The sequence below is a fragment of the Acanthaster planci genome, linkage group LG05, assembly GCF_054643075.1.
Source record: "Acanthaster planci isolate LZ-2023a linkage group LG05, COTS_SCS, whole genome shotgun sequence".
Taxonomy (NCBI): Eukaryota; Metazoa; Echinodermata; class Asteroidea; order Valvatida; family Acanthasteridae; genus Acanthaster; species Acanthaster planci.
In genome coordinates, this window is record NC_141781.1 from 18,046,012 (window position 1) to 18,066,677 (window position 20,666).

Below are 20,666 nucleotides of genomic sequence, written 5' to 3' on the forward strand. Positions count from 1 at the left end.
AAGGAAAAGCTTGCCCGGAATCACAAGGCATAGCAACAATGGCCTTAGTAACGAGATTTCAAGTTGTTCTGTTCAGGTGAATTTTAAGAACTCAGTGTACCAGATGTGGGTCAAAGTTAACTCGCAAAAGGCTTAGTTCCTCTCACTCCACCTAGTGATGTTGTCTCTGTGAGCTTGAATCGCTGGATCATGCTTGATCGGTGACGGTTTAGATTGGTTCTTGGACGGGTAATAAAATCTTTGCCTGTAGCAAAAGGTGAACGAACAAAGGAGGGAGGGAGTTGAGTCTCTCCTCCCTTATCTCATACAAATCTAATTATATTGCAGGTAAATAACCTTTACATAATTGGGGGATTATATTTCGCTAATCTCGGAGAGACTTTGAAGCACATCTGCAATCTAAGCCGACGCCAGCACTCCTTGATCGTCTTTCGTCCTGTCAGGATGTCTGTAGTAAAAGGCTACAAATGTCTCCGATGAAGACCTATCTGCTGTCTTCAGAAGGTCACCGATAGTAACACCTGCGCGTTTTGCCGCTTGGGACGATGCATTTCAAGTAGAGTGCGCTTTATAGCATGAGGTGTCAATATCAGCGTCACCCATGATTGATTTCAATCAACGTGCAATGATCGATGACGCAACTGAGTGATACATACGGTTTTCCGTAAGAAATGAAAAGTTGCGTGAATTTCGTACTCCCAGAGCCTCGCAGAGAACTCGTGCGATCAGCACCCTGACTACGCATAACTTCCTGTTGGTAGGATATTTACGGAGAACAATTTCTCTTCCTGGTCGCTGCACTGAAGCACACTTGGCTAACTTTTCTAGACAGAACACACAAGTACTATCTTGTTATCTTTTAAGCTAAGGTGATGTCTAAAGCTGTCAAAGATGAACATCTGCCAGCTGTTACAAGGGCTACTAACATGGCCAATTTGTCCGAAAACTGTATGATGTTGAGACTACAGTTATCAGGGAGTCCATTTAAATATCTCACGACTGACATCTCAGGTAGTATTATACCTCGGTTTAGGGCGTCTTGCATTAAAGACTTCTTAAAAAAAAATCAGGTGATTAAATTGTGTTGACCAATGGGCTTTTCATCAACAAAACAATGTGCGGATGAAATTCTTGTATAATAAGGGATAATACGTTTGCTACAGATGCCTATTTAGAAAACCAGCCACACCCGCGTCTCCATGCAGAATTGAATAGCTTGTGAGTATTCTGCCTCCAGGATGACAAAAATTGTGTCGGACACGTGCGGTGGAATTCCTCGGCCATGGTTGCCACGGTTTGCCGGATAACCTCAACGCGGCTAGTTGCATCTTGTGTGCTATTGGGTGTTGTTTGAGGTTATGCCGTAGACGTAGAAGATCTGAACGGCTTTGCAGGAGGAGTGGGTTGCGAACAGTGCGTTGCAATAGTAAAGGGTACCGGGGTTGTGTATTCCATATTGGAGCTATCAGAACTACTTCTGCTCTCTCTCTTTCTGCTCACTTTCTGAGGGCATCTGGCTAAGAGCAAACGGAGCAAATGTGTAATCTAGTATGTCGGTCCTGGTCAGCATCAAAGCGTCCAAAGCCCAAGCAGAGGGATCGGGTCTCCACGAGATAAACCTCTGATGAAGCTGGGCATTTAGCCTGGATGCAAATAGGTTGAATTCTGGCTGGAATGAAAAGATGTTTATGATCTTCTGAAAGATTTGAGGAAGGAGACACCTTTTGACACTGACGTTGAACCGCCTCGACTTCATGTTCGCTGTGGCATTCTGTGACCCCAGCTGAGATCACTATGCCCCGATGAAGACACCAAACCTAATTCTGTACCACCAAACGTGATAGCTGTTGGTTGTGTGTTCCTCCCTTGTGAGAAATATATGCCAGTGTCGAAGAGCTGTCTGTTCGCGCCCGAATGTGTTTCTTGCTGCAGCTGGTCAGAAGCGACCTGAGAGCTTTAAATACCACTCTGCCAAAAGTTCCAAATAATTGATGTGATTACACTGTTCTTGAGGCGTCCAGCGCCCTCCCGTTTATGTCTCACCAAGGCTTGCACAACATCTCCCCAGTGATGCATCTGTTTGAAAATGATGGTCGGGAATGTCCTGAACAAATCGGAGACCATTCCAAGTTTGAATGGAGTCTATCCACCACTGAATTTCTCCCTTTGAGTCTGCCAAAAAAATTACTGATGACGCGTAGGACTTACTCTTCTGAAGAGTGCGGTTTTTGGTCGCTCTATAGGCCTACGCAAAGTTAAAAAGAGGTGCTGGAGGCACCGCTTGAATGGTTGATGACTATAAGACTCGCTACATTGCGAACGGTGCGGTCGGAGGATTGTCGAGCTGGATGGCAATGAGACACAATCTTATCCAACTTTTCTTTTGTCAGGGACAGTGTTACGTGCTCGCAGTTTATGACGAATCCCAAGTAAACAAGTTCTCTGGTTTGTTCCAGATGCGATTTGCAAAAAAAAAAAAAAAAAAATGATTACAAAGCCTACACTCTACTAAATGTCGCCCAGGTAGAACACACACCGGATTACCTCCCTGGTGGAGGAATGCTGACAGGGGTTTTAGAATGTTTGTAAATGTTGGAGGAGAACTGGACATGCCAAAAGGTAGGCACGTAAACTGGAATATCGGTCCTAGTAAAAAAAAACCGGAGATATTGGCCATAAGATGGATGCATCGGTACTGAAAAATAAGCGTCCTTCAGATCTATGGAGGCTAGGTAATTGTTCGGCTGTAGCAAACTTTTTACACTTGTCAGGCCTTCCAACTTGAAGTGATGTACTGAATAAACTTTGTTAGGGGCTGTAAATTTTAAAACGGATTCAGATCTTCATTTTTCTTTGGAATGAGGAACACAGAAGAGAGATGAACTGGCACGCAACTTGTTCCTCTCTGGTAATCGCTCTTTTTTCAGCATTTGATCTGACATTGATGCTTTCTGTGCGTCGTTTTGTATCCTTGTCACCGGAACGTGTTGTTGTATATAGTGTGACCCAGAAATTGATATAGCCAGTTTGACTCTTGGGGAAATAAGCTATTATTAATTGGCTATCCCTTTTAAACAAACCTATTTACGGACGCAGCAGATATTCCACAACAAAGGAACTTCTTACCGTTATATTTTGATGAGAAAGGCAAGTTTATGGGGTGCTGTCATCTTTGTTAAGTTTTATACCACTGTTGTTGTTTTTTCATTAAGATCACACTACAAACAATGGAACCAACGCTTGTCGTGAATTGTGCAGCCCAAAACCCGAGCAACAAAGAGGTGAGAGGAATTTTATAAGTATTATTGCATACCTAAAAAAATTCCCATTTCTTTAATCGCCTAGAGGCTGGTGCTTAGGTAGCTCCATAAATAGGGCTGTAGTGGCTCTCTAACAATCTGTCTCTTATCTATCATCACCACAGCCCTACTCCAAGGCATGTCTTAAATGCCTGAAATCCAAACTGTAGGATTGTCACAAACTTTGAATCCTAATATTTTCCAAAAAGAGAATAACTCGAGAAAATTACTTACACCGGCTCATTCCTCAATGGTTGAACTTTTATATGAGCACCCTAAAGCTTTCCAAAATCGTAGATTTTCCGATGTATGGCGCCTTGAAAACCTGGCCTATCGTATTACATGCTTACCATGGGCGGCACCATTTTGAAAAACCAAGGCAGCGCTTCTAGCGCTGGCAGCCCAGGTGACAGGTGGCGACAGATAAGAGACAGATTGTAAAAGAGAGCCTCTACAGCCCTATTTGTGGGGCTAGTGCTTTCGTAGCTTTTAACTACCTACTCGTCTCAAACTCTTTCCTGGTGTTATTTGAAATTTTGACGCCTATTTTGTGTAGACTCTAGCCACCATGGTCGACATTTAGTGACCTGTATCGTCAAACGGGCATGGGAAATACGACCAATAAATCGGTATTTTACAGGGTCGAATTTTACTAAAAACTCGCTAGCTGCGTTTGCGCCTCCTGCAACTCGAGCCGCGAGCATCAGTGAGTCAGTTTGGCATTTCAACATCGCGCATGATCAAAATGAAGTTTATATACTCGCCAGCAAAGTTTGCCCTAAATGCGCTGCCACACATACGCCAATTCGAACGCTTAGCTTTTGCTGTTGAAATACAAACTGGATAATTTCATTATTTATTCTTATATTTAATGAGGGGAGCCTGTTCACTATAAAGTGGTCTTCCACAGGGCCCTGCTACAAGAAACACAATTAAAAATAAAGTACATATACAACACTAAAAGTAAGACAAGTAAAACAAATAAGACGATCGTAAAACACAATACTATTTACCAAGAACTAGGAACAAAAAATTGAGACAGATAGTCACTTACAAAAGAAACCGTAAGTGTGGAAAGCACACGAAAATAAAGTAAAACTCACAATTAAAAATATATAAGGATGCAAATGTGATAGAGTAAAACAACAAAATACTTAAGAATTAACCCAAATATAAGGGAAGTCAAATTAAATTTAAAAATAATAAAATAATGTTTAAAATTAAACTTCAAGTGCGCACAGTTTGCAAGGTTTGTGTTAAAAGATCATTCAGCATAATTAAATACATCGAGACATAGAGAAGATCTTATGTTAAAATTTAAAGTGTTCCATGCCAACAAACCTTGAACAACCGGACTATGCTGATAACAGCTTCATTTGAAATCAGGGATCACTAGTAGATCGGCTGCTATTGTGTCGGCCGTGGATATCATAGACTTTTACAATGTTTTCAGATAGGTAACTCAGAACAACATTATTAACACACTTATACACGAAAACCACTTTAAGGTAAAGGACTCGTTTTGGCAAAGGGAGCCATCGCAGCTCATCAAATCGTTCGGTTCCTGATGAGTCTAGCCCTCTGCTCAAAATTATTCTTGCAGCATACTTCTGCAATATGAGAAGTTTGTCAAAGTGTTGTTGAAAACGTCCAGACCAGATTTGACAACAATAATCAAAATGTGGTAAAATAAATGTATTGTAGAGAAATATGAGGCTATTGTGTGCAGATTTTCACATTTTCACAATACATATTGAGTAAAAATTGTTGTCAATTAACCCTCAAAAGTGCCGGGGGGGGAATCCGCCCCCCTGTTGATTTTTGCTTATAGCATCTCCGGGATTAATTTCTGCATGATAATACTTTATGACAATTTTTCCAATATATTAGCCTCGTTTTAACACCAAATTAAGGAAAATTGGACATGGCGTTCTCTCTCAGTGAAGAATTTTAGGATGCAGGGTGAAGTATGATGTGAAATTTACCACTGACTTTGTACACAGAAATACATCGTACAAACGGCAGTGGTTTCCTTTTGTCAGGAAGTCTCTTGCTTTGGGGGAAGTCTATTTATTGTATAATTAACTTATGCATATTATTGTATACAGCCCATAGCATCTCTGTTTTCATTTCCACTGAATATACAATCCATACAGCATCTTTGATGTGAAAAATGCAATAAAATCGCTCGCAGTCTAAAGAAGATAAAAATTGGTAATTGGTAATTTAAATATAATTTCACACAGATGATCAGTTTGTATGCCTCTATGGCCCTGCCAAATGTCATTGAAATACATCATCGTATGGCTGAGATCTGAGGGTGGGGTAGATTCTGCCCCCCCCCCCGGTCAGCCAAAACTGTTTTATATTGCTGCTGCGGTGCCTTGAACTTCAGATGACCGTAACAAGAAAACAATTTGTTAGATTGAGTTCAAACATCACATTTTGTACAGATAAGGAGTGTTTTAACGTGTATACAGAGTTTCCCAAAAACATTCTAGCGAGGCAAAGCCAAGTTCGGGGGGGGGTGGTGGAATTCCCGGCTCCGATGGGCCAAAATAACCCGGCTCTTTTAGGATTAAAGGTGCACTTTCAAAGGTTGTTATTTGTAGAGCCACAGATTATATCATATCAAAAGCTGCCCATACTCTTGTCCTTAGACTTAATTTAAATAAAACCTCCTTATAACGCTTGCTCAGCTATCCTATCGTGGACACTGTAGGTTGGACGTATGGTTGAACCAAATGCAGTCCTGGCAAATATCGTGGCTTGCCTACACGGTGAAATTCAGATCATACCTTACGCCATTGCATTACCACGAAAAATGGCGCATGTGCGTCAGCTCAAACCAAATTCAAAGCAGACCAGCGCCCTGACCTGTTCGATAAACGGTTGAATGGCTTGTTTTGTCCGATAGAGAGTAACGGGAAGGGTTACTTTTCCAGTTATATAGATACTCTACCGCTTTTCAACAAACGTTTGTCGGGGTCTGGGTGCAGCAGGCTGGTGCCTGTCAAAATAGCATTTCAAACAAAGTTAAAAACCTGGCGAAGTGGCCGTAACTCACAAGTAGACCTTAACGTATAATTTTGAAGAATGGGCGGATGCCGTTGACGATACGGTTGAACCTTTATACCATAGTAAGTCATAATTCAGTATTTCAATTTCACTCAAATTACGTTGTCAGCGGAAAATCGTTCGATTTTTTCTTCGAACATTAAAGGTCCAGTTTTGGAAAAAATAGTCGGAATTTTCTTACAAATAATCTTGACATTTATAGGTTTCCCTCAATACAAGTCGAAAACGAGCAGGGTTTTTTAAAACGAACAATTTTGGAAAATAATAGGCCTTGTCAATTTCAATATCTTTTTGAAGGATATGATTCTCAACATATAAGTCACCAACAAACTTGCAATTATCATCCTCATCATCATTTTCCTCTCCGTCTTCAGCGTTGTCATCATCGATCTCCTCCATGTCATCTTAACCTTCTTCATCTTAACGCTGTCTTCAGAATTGCGTTCGCCCATCTTGGTTTCTGGCTACGTGATTATTTCTTTTTTTTGGTGGCCGATCTGTTGTCATTTGCTCGGACTATATGCCTCAAATTTCTCTTCCATGATGTCTTGCACTTTGGTTTGATCTCTCACTAGTGACAACTTTTGATGTCCTTTGAGGATGGTAACTGCAAGTTGTCTGAAAACGATGTCTTAGATATTTTAAATAAAACGAATTGGGGGTCGTGGAATGATCAGACGGGAAAGATGATGATCCATATTATTCCATAAAAATGTCAGACGATTCAACGCACACGCCGAACGATTTGTTGAGGACGGTAGCCAGTGACGTACATGTGAACGACGCGACATAGTTTATGATTCGATGGACGAGTCAAATCGTTTGAGGGCGACAGTCGATTATGTCAGTGCCAAATCTCTTCAGGCCTCAATCCCCTGGCCACTGTCAATGCTGGGTCACAATGCACGATCTGTGCTCCTGCTAGACATTACTAAATGACCAGGAGTGGGGGACCTGGGGAGGGTATGGCCATATTGTCCATGCAGTGTCCCAACAATTTTGACCAGGATTATAGTTGTACAATGTCGACGTCTCTGTATGAATACGTACCATTTGAAATGGTGCGTGAACAGGACTTGCGGCTCGGAAAATTGGATGTTTAATTCACAACTTTGTGTGGTTATTTTTATCCCACACATAAGCAATGTGAATTCGACGTGAATGCACTTCCGTATACACAAATAGATTTTTGAAATAACTGCACAGATCAGTGATGTAACAACCCATTCTGAAGTGGATACGGTATGTTTCCCGTATTCGGACGATTTGGCATGGAGTTAATGCATGTGCGTTGCATACGCGCACATGATACATTGTCGTGCACAAGTACGAAGTCCTCTTGAGCAAGCAGAGAAAATTATGGGTGATTGATCTTCTCGAAATATTGATGATATTCTCCCCCAAAATAATTCGTTTCTTTGTATTTTTTTCTCTTTAAATATTATTTTATTGCCTCGAAATCATCTCTTTGTAGCGACAAAATGCTCTTTTGGTCCCTCAAAATAATAATTTCGCAGGCTGCGACTTTGTAGATTAGTTAACCAGGGCTTTGCAAGGAATACTGACTGTGAACTCCCCAGTGATAAGTTCCAAATTGGCGAACAAGCAGATGGCGTCACCTTGAGCTGAGAGAAACACGAAAATGAAACTCTTGTACAAAAAAAGGAATGAAAAATCAATTTTCAGCTGAGCTTCAAAAATTCTCAAAAAATGAATCCATGTAAGAGAAGTCACTAAAAGCTAATAAAAAAAACGGCGCGTACTATATATGGATTTGGTTGCCCATCAAATTGCATTAAAAATAGAAACATTTGATATGTTTGGGAACTTTGCAAATTAATATTTTTAATTTCACTACAGATATTCCTATATGCTTTCGCCGCACAATACATTGTTTATTCATTCTTCCAGATATTTGCCATATTAAGTTACCGGTACATCATTGGTAAAATCCCTCAATTTGGACAACCTTAGAATCCCGGAGTATCTTACGGGAAAGAAAGTACATAACGGCATCAGTTAGTTTGTAAAGAATGCTGTAGTTTATGAGAAAGCACAAATTTTCTTCTCTTTTTTCACGATGGTCGGCTGACCATCGCTAACAGTTTACTTGGTACACAACATTCGTTAACAGGCGTCAGGATTTTCTTGTAGGAAGATGTTGCGGGAGTCTCCATGAATGAACGGGTACTGCAAAAAGCAGCTAAATATGTACCGGGAGAAATTTACCACATGCAAGTTTACCAAATGTTTCTGTCGTCTTCAGCTTTGTTGGCCATCTTGCTATTTTTTGCTCTTTCAAAATAAAAATCCCACATGTTTTTTCCATCTGTTCGTACAAGACGAGAAGAGGATATGAGTTTATTTTCCGAGAAATTATTTTTGCTTGTGTTGCTGCTGTTCGAGAGCAAGAACAATAGCCTCGTTTTAAGAACAGGCCGCTCAAACTTGACCGATGCGCTCTTTCAGCACGAATGAACGGCGCGCACGCATATGACATCGTAATCAGGGTACAACATTAATAATTATCATTTTCTTGCTGGACCATCCACGACTATGTTTTGAACAGAAATCCAAACGGGTTAATAACCAAAGCAATTACGAAACAGTGAAGCCTCTGCTCTGACCATTCTGCTATCATCAATAATTATGTACCACTCTTGCTTTGATTGGTTTACAGCCACAGGTGAAAAAAAAATTGCCGTCCTCATCCACCGGTTTGATCTTCATGTCGAACAGATCATCTGCGTAGTACTTTGACCCATACGTACCGTCTGCGTCGAATCGTTTGCCATTTCGTGTTACATCATTTTAGGCAAAGTGTCAACGATTTATGTTGAGTTGAATCATCCATGGGAGGTCCGGTGGGTACTTAAGTCGACATAGTCTTTGATCAAGGCGCCCACGGCGAAATGGATAGTCGCTCAAGAGCGAGGAGATGGAGGAGACTAGTTTAAGCACCAAACCAACGCACGAAGAAAGATTACACGACGAACCGCACGCACCCGAACGCCTTTGGAGTTCTTCCCCACGTAGCTTATGTTTTTCTTTACATTCGCTACCGTTTCGTTAGCAGATACGATATATGCGTATGCATAAGTCTCCACCAATCAAAACGATCACCTCTGTGGCGCATGTAATAAATTATTCATGGTTACAATGGCGCACGTATTCAACACGGCGTTCTTTCCGACAGTGGTGTAAGCTCTAGACAACAATCTCTTCCAGAGTTGCCTCAAATATGCTGCACTGAAGCTTGGGATTCGATCGACAAATTGAAACCACAGCAAATATTTGCCGTGAAGGCTCCTTTGGAGGGTCGAGACGTATTAGTCAATCTTCCAACTGGATATAGCAAAAGTTTAAAATACCAGGCCGCACCGTTGTGCAAAGACTTCATGAACATAAGTGGCCGAGACACACTCGGACTACTTAGCCCCCAAAACACGATTGGTTCAGAGCAATGGGAATAATTAACAAATATTAGCATATCGAATAATTCAACCACTAGAACCAAAGCTCCAAAGGCGCTCGCGGCGGTGCGTACGACACACACAGCTCGGCTACTGCATGCGCATGCATAATTAATTTCCTGCTTGCGTACAGTTCCTTGTATAGTCGCATTAATTCAAAGTCTAATATCGAAACAGTGTACTTTGTTGTTCATGGTAGTCTGGTTGCATGAGATCCCAGTCGTAATTGCGTGATAACCTTATATTTGTGACTCGACTGGGGTAAACAAACAAACTCGATGTGTTTTCTTAGGCTTTCATTGACCACCCTGTGTTTGGCTCCCTTGAAGTTGAATGTTATTTTTATTTTGTAATGCCGCTAAATCTGTCTGCAATTTTAGACAAATATGCAATATTAGTTGGCGATCCTTGAACATTCATATATTTACACACCACACGCGTACAGAATAAACACCCCTCCGAACAGACTCCGCCCCTTAAAACACAACCTACCTCCTTGTGGTGATTGTGGTCTTCAGGTCAATTCCCGGTCATGCCTGAACCTAAACAACTGTTCAACTGTTTTACGGTAGCTAATGCATCCCTACGGTACCATCTAACTGCATTCCATTATTCTGCTATGGAAGGGAAAGTAATACCAGGTCAAAACCCAAAAAGCCGACCAGTCATCGCATGTCAGTAAACAAAAGAGCAGTCACACCCCAAAATCACACTGTTCCTCCATGAGGTGATTTTTGTCTCCAGGTAATTTCTCGGTCATGCCTGAGCCTGTACAACCTGTACGACTGTTTTATGGTAGCTAATGCATCCCTGAGGTCCCCTCTAACTAAATTTCATTATTCTGCTGCGGAAGGATAAGTAATACTTACGGAAGCGCATATAGGAGAGGACTGAAAAAAAAATTGGGCCTGCTATGTCGCCCGGGCAGATTACTTTTTCGCCTGGGCGGATTACTTATTTCGCCCGGAGCTGATTAGTATACCAGGAGACTGGGTGGAAATAATTGCTTACTTTTTGCAGGGGATGCATCATCCCCCACGTTTTATATAAAGAAAAAAAGGATTTTTGGTAATTTTTTCATTCAAAATCAATTCAATTGCAAAGTTTCTCATGAAGTGTTCCCAGAGTTTGCTTTTGGGGGGGGGGCACAGATTATGGTTGGGGAAAGGGCAAAATGTTTTTTCTACAAATCGCAGTCCATTTTTCTTTGGTCTGATTTTCAAGGGTCCCAAAGGGAGAATCAACGGTTATATACCCAACGATGCCAATTAGTCTGTGACGTCATACCTAATCAGAAAACCAATTGGCCTAAAAATCCGTTCATACTGTATTTCGGCTTATAATTGCGCTGTATGCAGTTAAAATAACATAAGGGTAGATCCTCTTATAATATCAAACTAAATTTTCTCTTGTGCATTTGTCAATGGCTTAGATAAATTTTCTGAAGGTCTTTGTCCATTACGCCACTGTCTTTATTTTTGCCTTTAGTGCTTCCATGATCCCCCTAAGCATGTTATTTAACATCAACTTATATTTGCCTACACAGACCGTTTGTTGGAACTTCATACGTGTTGCAGAAAGAACAAGTTCGGGTCAACTTTTAGTGTGTGGCACAAATGCATTTAGCAGGCTGTGTTATGTGGTAGGTATCTTGTTTGCGTTTTTGTATCTTGTGTTCAATAAGGGGAAATCCTATTTCAAAGTGAAACCTATTGTCGGTCAAAGCAACCCCCCCAAAAAAATTAAATAAAAAAGCGTCCGTAAGAAATACGAAGCTTAAAATTATACAGGACATGACGTTTACAATACAAGACTCTTCCCTATTCTGCTTTGATTTTGGCCTTGCTTCCAAAACAGTTGTTGTAGCTGTTACTTGTGTGTGTAAGTTTTATCTTGAATAGCTTCCACTTAATATTGAATTCTGTACTGCCTCGCAAAATTGTTCACGTTTCTGTGCTTTTCCATTGTGCTGACAAAAAAATCGTTGGAAACCTTTTAAGGGCGCGTGGCTTCAAACTGATTGGTCGGCTCGGCGCGGCTGCATTAACGGTAGCAGAATCTGTCAGCCGTCTAGTAGTATACACCAGTTGCGTATCTTGCGGCAGGATTTATATGGGCAGCACTGAAAAATGTTTTGCTATCAAATAATAATATCAACTGTATAAATATAACGCCAAATTACAACAGGACACAAGGCGCTTACAAGAAAAAAAGAGGAAAAGGAATAGAAAGACAAACAACTATGATCTTAGAAAGAGATGTTTCTTCAGAGCGTATTGAATGATGAGTTCCTAATGTGATGGGGTAAAATTGTTGTTCTACAAGCGAGGGACAGCAAGAGAGAACGACCTGTTCCTAGCTTTTTTTAGGAGACTTAGAGATGATAAACTAATCAGAGGAGCGATGGAAGTAAGATTGGGTCTGGGTACTCAGAAAAACAGAGAGATAGTCTGGTGTAGAGTTCCTGCATGGTTTTCTTCATTTTAGACATCAGGTTGGTACAGTGATTCAGAACGTGAAAAAATGGAAACGTCAAAGTCACTCAGCTCCCCCATGTTATTATTTTTGTTTTGTTACTGTTACAGTGCAGCGCGTCAGGACCAATAACGTGTAATGCAATCAGTTCAAGTACTTCGGCCCTCCTGTTTGTTCCTCAGCAAATAGACGTCACTGCATCGGCATCTGTAATCAGTAAGCAGTTTGTTTTCTTACTTTCCATAGAGATTTGGTGAACACCAATTACATGACATAGTTGTGTCCGAGTGGTTACTTCGTTTAAGGGTAGTAGTTTTATCAGATCTTTTTTTTATAAATTTTACAGGTCTGCACTTGAAGAAACATTTTTCGTTGACGTGTGGAGAAATTTGAAATAATCATTATGAAATATACCCGGATCTAATACTTTTTTACAGATTATTACTTTCGTTTTTGATTTAAAACGTCTTGTGTACAAGGGCACAGCTGAATAAATTTTAGGGGGACACCGGGAGGGGGCTTATTTTCTGGAAAGGGCACTCAGTGGGTTTGGTCACAGTTAAAACACTGATCGTCAACAGATTTTTTTCCTTTTCTGATTTATGAGTGGAGACAGGTAGGAGGGCACAGGCCTCGAGTGGGAGACCCACGGTCCCTATGCCCCTTGTTAGGTCAGTTGGGCTTTTACAAGCCTCCGGTGGAAAACAAAATATTAAATTAAAATAATGTATTCTAAAAGGAGACTCCAAAAATCTGTAACTCCTGACAATCTCAGTTAAGAAATATGACACTGGCAGATCATCATTAGAAAATACAGAAAACGAGGAAACCGCATTACCTACTAATTAGGTACTAAAAAAACTACATTACCTACTAATTAGGTACTAACTCTACCCTTGACTGGTATTAATGTTAATGCCATTTTAACATTTTAAGTTTCAATAAGTTTAGATTGTGTTTACTATTTTTTATCAAATATGTTTTCGTTGAAAACAGCAACCTGAAATATTTATCACTTCTATTTGCCATTGTGGCACTTTCATAGCAGTGCTTTAGGAGACAAACCAACAGTTGGTTGGTAACTTATCGACACCAGTTGGTGTAAGAGTCATCCGTGACTACTCGTTCTCTTCATAACTTCTGTTTCAGACGATGGCACAGCTGATATGCTGTATGGTGGAAGCAGAAGGGATCAGGATACAACCTTTAATAGATATGCTTTAAGTTCAGACTTGAACGCACACAACCCTATCGAGTTTCAGTTGGACACAATCGTTGTTGGAATGGGCTTCATTAACGGTAAGGCACTCACAGAATAGTGTTTGTTGGATTTTGTCATTTATCAACCATATTGGAAGAATGTATAGGGTTGCAAAACCCTCTATGGTCCCTACATAGTTCCCTTATTATATCAAACTTTCTGTCGGAATTCATACTTTTACTGATGTGTCTGGAGTTTAGTCACTTTAGTAGCAAATATCTCCAAATACAAAAAAGTTTTACATGGATTTTTTTGCTTCCATAAAAAGGTTCAAACATTTGGTTAAAGCTGCTTGGTCGGTTGGGCGGTCTGTAATGGCGACCTCACTAAAATTGTCCCAACATGTAGCTCTCCCAAAATTTCAAACACCTGTAATATGTCTTGAATGTAGCTTGGAAAATGCACAATTATAAACAATTACACCATTTCTGTCACGTCATTCCTATAATCAGGGTGTAGATTTTTTTTTTTTACGAATCTACAGTTATTGTATATCTTTAACAAATCTATAGTCATTGTAGTTTCGTAACGAGGAGATTACCCTCGTGCCCCCCCCCCGTTTCGGTCAAAGCAGTTGTGACCGGAGGGTTGGGGTAGAGTATAACTGTGGTTTGGGGCCGTGACACTGATTCTGATGGGCCTCTTAACAAGCACAGAGGGCAAATTTAACGGATACCAGGAACGCCCACGATCCGGCCTTATTGTGTGTTTGCCTTTCTCCATGGAAATGACGTATAGTTATCTCCTTTTTTCAGGATTTATGCTTCATAAAGCAAGATTTTCAACAACGATTTGAATTTTCTCTTCACCTTTCAATAAAGAATAAATTTGATGCCTTTGGCTACTTTACTGAGTCGACGTTTTCACAGTCTTTCTTATATGTTGGATTATAATTTAGTGGAATTGACGCAAACTCAGATACATCTTCTAGTTGTACCAAGATCATACCCGTTCTGAGGTGACAGATCTGTCAGACTCACTGCTCCCTAAGTTTGTGGTCCAGCACATTTATGCCATTTCGTTTCAAACGGCTAGCAAACATACTTGTATAACCAGTTAGCATGTAAATTTTCTTGCATGGTTAATTTTCATAGCGTTATAAGCAATTTTAGGTGGATATGTGTGCTTTATAAAAAAATCTTTATTGTTATCGTTGAACTCCAAAATTTATATCGTACTTTGAATCAAATGTTGCTCATTCTCCTAACGAAACAGCAATATGTATTAAGTGGGCATTTCGAAACGATTCATACATAAGAATATTGAAGGATCAGTGAACCTCATTTTGAGTGGTTTGTAAAGTGGTACGAAAACTGCTTACCATACTTTCAGGAAGTGATATAGCATGCCTCATAAGTCCAGACGGTTTCGCTGCAATGACACACGTAATAATGAATCCAAGAGAAAATTTATGCAGCACTGATGGTGTTCACTGCACGAATACTTCTATACTCTCAGTGTTTTATGTAGCCAAATCCTGTGCACAAACGGAACAAACGTGAACAATCAGGCGAAGGGTTAACAGAGAGCTTCATATAGACCCGGGACTCCATGTTCTGCAGCAATGGGAAACGGTTTACGTCAGAGAATAAAACTCAGTCCTTTTCCATTCGGTATGACCTAACAGCTGCACGCCAGCCGTGCTTTTAGCAGAATTTCTTGCATCTCTCTTATCAACTCGCATCGGAGAATTTCTTACACAAGTACCTGGTGTGTTTCACAGAGAGCACGTTGCAGTGACTCAAGGGCCATTCGTACTAGCACCGATTCTCTGTTGAAGCTGCAGCTTTACACAATGATTGCAGCAGTGGTAAAAGAAAATGAAAGAAGTCTCATTTACATGTGGTTCCCGTGTGGTTTAATCAAATGAACGACTTCAAAATTTGGAAGGGTAGAACAACTACGACCATAAGAAATGTGAAGTTTTAGCCCTTTTTCCTTTTAATGAATTTCAAAAGTTATATTTTTGTATATCTTTACATATGTTTGTTTCTGAAGTTAATCGAGCTTGACTTTAAGAGGTGAAAGCATTCGGAATACAGTGCAGGCTTTCTCTCTTACCTTTAGATGGAACCTTCGTAGGCAGGCCGTTTGAATACACTCATGACGATGGTCGTGAGTATGTGTTTTTTTTCTACCGTGAGAATGCACTCGAATACACCTCTGGAGAAAAAGTTTACTCTCGCATCGCGAGAGTGTGCAAGGTACGTAATTCCCTTATCTTACGCAATAGTGCCGAAATGTCTGTGTAACATGATTGACAGAAAGAAAAATAACTTTGCATTTGATTTGCACTTTTCACGCGCCTTTTTATGTAAAGCATGCAATAAGTACGGTATCTTACCAAACAAAACAGCAGTATTTCTGTTCCAAATCATTCATGAATTAGTGTGCAAATAATGAATGATTATGAGTGCAGTGATGAATAATTATAAAAAGATGGCAGTGTTTTTATGTACTGATGGCAGTACTTTTATATACCTGGCTTTGCCTGGTGAAGTGAAACTTTCAATCTGTCAGGGAATAAAATGATTTTTTTTATTGTTCGTATGGTAAACATTCATTTTAAAAATCCCCTAAACAACGCAAATTTTAAACTCCATGTGCAGGTTGCTGTTCTACTTTGTCAGTCCGGAGTAAAAATGCAACGGAACCTTTTATATTCCTATTTTCATAATTATGATTCCAGTGAGACGTACAGTTATATTTATACGTCAGTGCATATGATCTGTAAAGAAAACCCTCGCTGTGTCCTTATAAAGGTAGCAATTTCTTGCTTTTTTGACATCAGTTTTAAGCGGATTATCACACATAAACACCATTCATCAAATACGGTCTGCCTCTATACCGTAAAGAACGTCGTCCCTGCCAAATGCAAGTATCGGTACCAACTGCAGTTTCCAAATTAACTCATCCTGTATAGCGCAAGGGGAGATAGTATTTGAATAAATATTTGGTAACTAGAATTGATTTTAAAAGCAAAATGGTTTGCGCTAACCGGTTTTACGTATTAAACGAAAACATCAACGATTTTAAGGGGCCATTGCAGGATAGGGAACAGTTGTATCATTTACTTTAGCTGAGAACAAGAAAACTCAAATATTTGTAATTTTTACATTTATTTTTAACAATAACAACCCAAGAGATTACTTAGGGAAAACAGATCTCTAAACATTTTAAATGGAGTCTTGTGTATTCAGCCCTCCAAATACTGAGCAGTAAAGTGTGTATAAAATATGTCGCCGTTTATGATGCCTTGAAAATCAGGGGTAAGTGTAAATAACACGATGGAACTATCGGTTAACAAAAGGGACATTCTGAACTTTGGTTGAGTTTTTTCCTTACAATAATACCCATAAAAGTACAACTTAGAGTGGCTCTTCTGCAATGAAGTGTACACATTTTGAAGTTCAATATTTCTTGCAGCTGTGTGTCTTTGAAAATACATGTACATCTTAAACATTATGTGTAACAATGTGTGTCTATACGAATGGAACAACACAGTGCATATTGCCATTAAGTCGCCACAACTCCATCAGCAGTATCTTTTGTTTGGCTGAAATCCAATTCAGAGGACAATCCATCAAAGTTTCAAAGCTTATGGATGCGTCAGCTGAAAGAAAACAAACCAAACAAACCAGGTTATCAATAAGTTGCATCATTTAATAGTAAGGATGACCTGGAGGTTAATTCTAGGGTTGCTTGAAATCATGCCTGAAGAGTTCATTCACATTCTCCAAGGTTGTTTTTTTTGTGTTTAGGTAATCTCAATGTTCCTGGCATACTGAAAAATATCTGAGGTAAAACACATTGATGTGAGTTTTTCCAGTTAATCATACAAGTTTGGAAACACTTGACAAAAGCAAAGGGAATGGTTATAGGTTGATATGTTGAACACTGTACTGGGATATACGTTACCAACGTACATGTACCTGTAGTGTGAATACAAACTGTCAAATGCAAGCAAATTTACATGCGGAAAGCGTTTCCATGCAATAGGTGTCTTACGTGATCCAATATTATACATCTTGATATTGGAATCGGAAAAAAAATGTATGCAAGACCATGTACAAACATGGGTAGATGTACATGTGCGAGTACAAACACACATGTATATACCCATGCCTGTCACATGCTCCTCCAGGTCTATGGTTTCATAGAGGTGTACGTGACCCTTGTGCTGCCATTGGCCGATCTTGAAAGTGAAAAAAGTAGACTCGTAACCTCTGTCCAGTTTGTACGGAATTTTTGTTTGATATGGCGATAGAGCATCATGTGTTGATCTTTTTAGGCGAGAACAAAACTGCAGATTGGGTAAAAGTTCATTTGCACATCAGTGTTCCAGAAGGGAAGACTGTTCTGTGACCCGAAAGACACTGGAAGGATTGCTATCCGCCAGGCTTAGGAACAGGTGTTTCATTAGCACGCTTTCAGCATGCGCTACCATTACATGGAAGATTTATTCCCATCAGCAAGTGAAGCATTCAATATCTCGCTGGTCTGTATATGTACTGGCAGTGATTTCTTGCTTGTACTCGTTCCAGATGATTCCATATATTTATTTTATTTGCGGCGTCATTACACATCCTATCAATGCCGTACGGTATGTGTCTGCTCTTGTTGAGATAGTGCGCGTTTGAGTATGCAAGGGTCAACTACTCCTTTTATTTCAGTTCCAAAGTGTGTTCAGCATTCGTTAATACTGACAAGGCGTACGTAAACCTACATGTACGTATATGGACCATTCATCATTTGGAGACACTTGCTCGAGAAAGAGATCCCAGTCAGCATTTTGTGCTTCCAGATGGACTTTAAATTTGATCGATTATTTTGTCTGTACACAGCAAGATGGTTGAATGCTAAGTACACAGAAGAGTAATCAGAATTGCCAAGAGAGCTATCGATCCTGGGGGCAATGTCCTCTAAGTCAGTCAGGATGCTAGATTTAGAACATTCTCACAAACTTGAACACAACTCCCTGTACAACTTGGCTAAGACCACTGGTGGCACAGATCTCAAGAAGCTTTTCAGTATGTACCTTAATACATACATGTACTACAGGTTAATGGCACCAACGTGAAATGTGAGGCTGAAGCGCTGCGAAATTGGTATTTATAAAAAACCGAAATGTAGCCCATAGATTACATGCTGATCAGAATGAGGTGTCTCATCTGTGTAAATTTCTAATCCGATCAATTAAGCATGTATAAATCGCGACTACAAATTAGCGAGTCATGGTTGACATTGTAACTTGTTTTGCCACAACACAGTTTTGTTTTCCCTTTTTGTCGGATGACATTTAGAATGATACCGGCGGCATTACGAACACCAATAAGTTTATCACCTTCATCAAGGCTCGTCTGCAATGTTCAATATCCGACAGCAATATCCCGTTTTACTATGATGACATCCGTAAGTATTCACATTGGTTCAGTGAACAATATAGCAGAGTACGCATGCTTAATTCATCTCTGGCTGCAAATGGGTACAAACACTATGGGTACAAAAACGGTTGCATTCCCACTTCCGAACACTCCATCTTGTACCGTAGCCAGAACCTTCCTAAGCTTTGTACAGTAATAATTGACAGCAGGCATGAAAAGGACATACTTATTTTCAAGGACAAGTTAATTTCTGCCACTTCTCCGCACGTGTTCGGTCAAATTTGATCGGTTTTCTTTTGGATTAGAAATTCTGTTGTAGATCCACACTTCCAAAATCAGTGCAAGGACTGATCCAGTTTTGGGTTATACACCACTGTGCAAACGGTGGACTAGTGGAGTGTCCAAGTCTTCATAGGGTCGTGGGGGTGAAGATGGATTTTCCCCACAAACAACAGTCTAATTTTTTTTCAATGGTACAAGCATCCTATATACTTCCTATGTTTAAATGTCTTAATATGTGTCTTGCGGCTTACGCTTCGACCGGGACTTGCTCAATTTAGCTTATTTACAATGTTGTCTCGCGGTTTACGCTTCGACCGGGGATATGCTAAGCTATCACTTACATAAAATGCTATTGGTTATCGATCTGGAATTAAAACTGCTCTGGCCGAACGATAACAAAGGAATTAAACTTGCGCTGGTGTAAGATTTCATTCAATTTGTGTCTGACATATGCGGCAATAAAATGCAAGTGAAGTAAAAGAAAACAAAAAGCACAATGTTTCCATGCAACCCCCCCCAAAAAAAGACTTCACTGCTTTGAACACCATCATTTTTTAAAATGGTGCCTGTGCTCCAACTTTAGTGTTGGATTTGTTATTTGTCTGGATGAAATAGCAGCATTTCCCACAGACATGAAAACAGAGTCATTTAGATTAACCCACAGAAAAATTCACAAATCTCTTTGTACATGTGTATAATCGAAATGATTTACTTGCTTAATCGTTGTCTTATTTACAGAGGATGTTGTTTGGGATGCTAACAAGAAGGTCGCATATGGAGTATTCACATCACCAAAGTAAGTGAAACTGTTTCATACGAGCTCCCAAAGCTGCTACTCAGCAGTGATACATTGGATTGCAGTGAAGTATATAACATTGAAGCTTTTCAGTTGGTATCAAGCCAGTCAATCAACGGGTGTAAAAAATGTGTCGTATGATCATGTTGATTGTTACCGTGAGCTGCCATCATTTTGATGTACAATTTTTCCTAAATTTCACGAACTTTAGGCACATTTTTCCCGAAGGACAGTTTATTTTGCTTCCCACATGACTGTACATGTACATCAGTTACACCCAGTCAACTTGTGCCCGCGTACTGGGAATGAACATATAGGTACATGTTTTTCACTTGTTTCAGCAAGTAATGCCTAGCTTTAGGTGGTTTTTTCATCGACGAATCAGTAACATAAAATTGACTTCTCTAGCCTTTATTAACATTACTAAACCGACAAGGGGATCAAATAATTAAAATGAAAGGTGGTGCAAGAGTCAATTTGCCGACTTCTAATTTGTTCGCCTAACTTGTGTCGTGTAAGATGGAAATCCATGGTACACTATTTCCATGGTCCAGGGCAAATACGGACGGCCAACATACATCGTTTAAGTACCAATTTTCAAAAAAGGCTCAATTTCAC

General features: G+C 39.9%; 1 protein-coding gene across 1 annotated transcript in view; it reads left to right on the plus strand.

Annotated features, from left to right (window-relative positions):
* Positions 1–20,666, plus strand: part of LOC110990146 (uncharacterized) — a 52,275-nt gene that overhangs the window by 5,397 nt on the left and 26,212 nt on the right. The window contains exons 4-10 of the mRNA XM_087136924.1: positions 3,213–3,281; positions 11,397–11,492; positions 12,436–12,541; positions 13,475–13,624; positions 15,654–15,790; positions 18,890–18,998; positions 19,991–20,048. Coding sequence (XP_086993050.1) covers positions 3,213–3,281; positions 11,397–11,492; positions 12,436–12,541; positions 13,475–13,624; positions 15,654–15,790; positions 18,890–18,998; positions 19,991–20,048 — 725 coding nt within the window. The remainder of the gene's footprint in view (positions 1–3,212; positions 3,282–11,396; positions 11,493–12,435; positions 12,542–13,474; positions 13,625–15,653; positions 15,791–18,889; positions 18,999–19,990; positions 20,049–20,666) is intronic.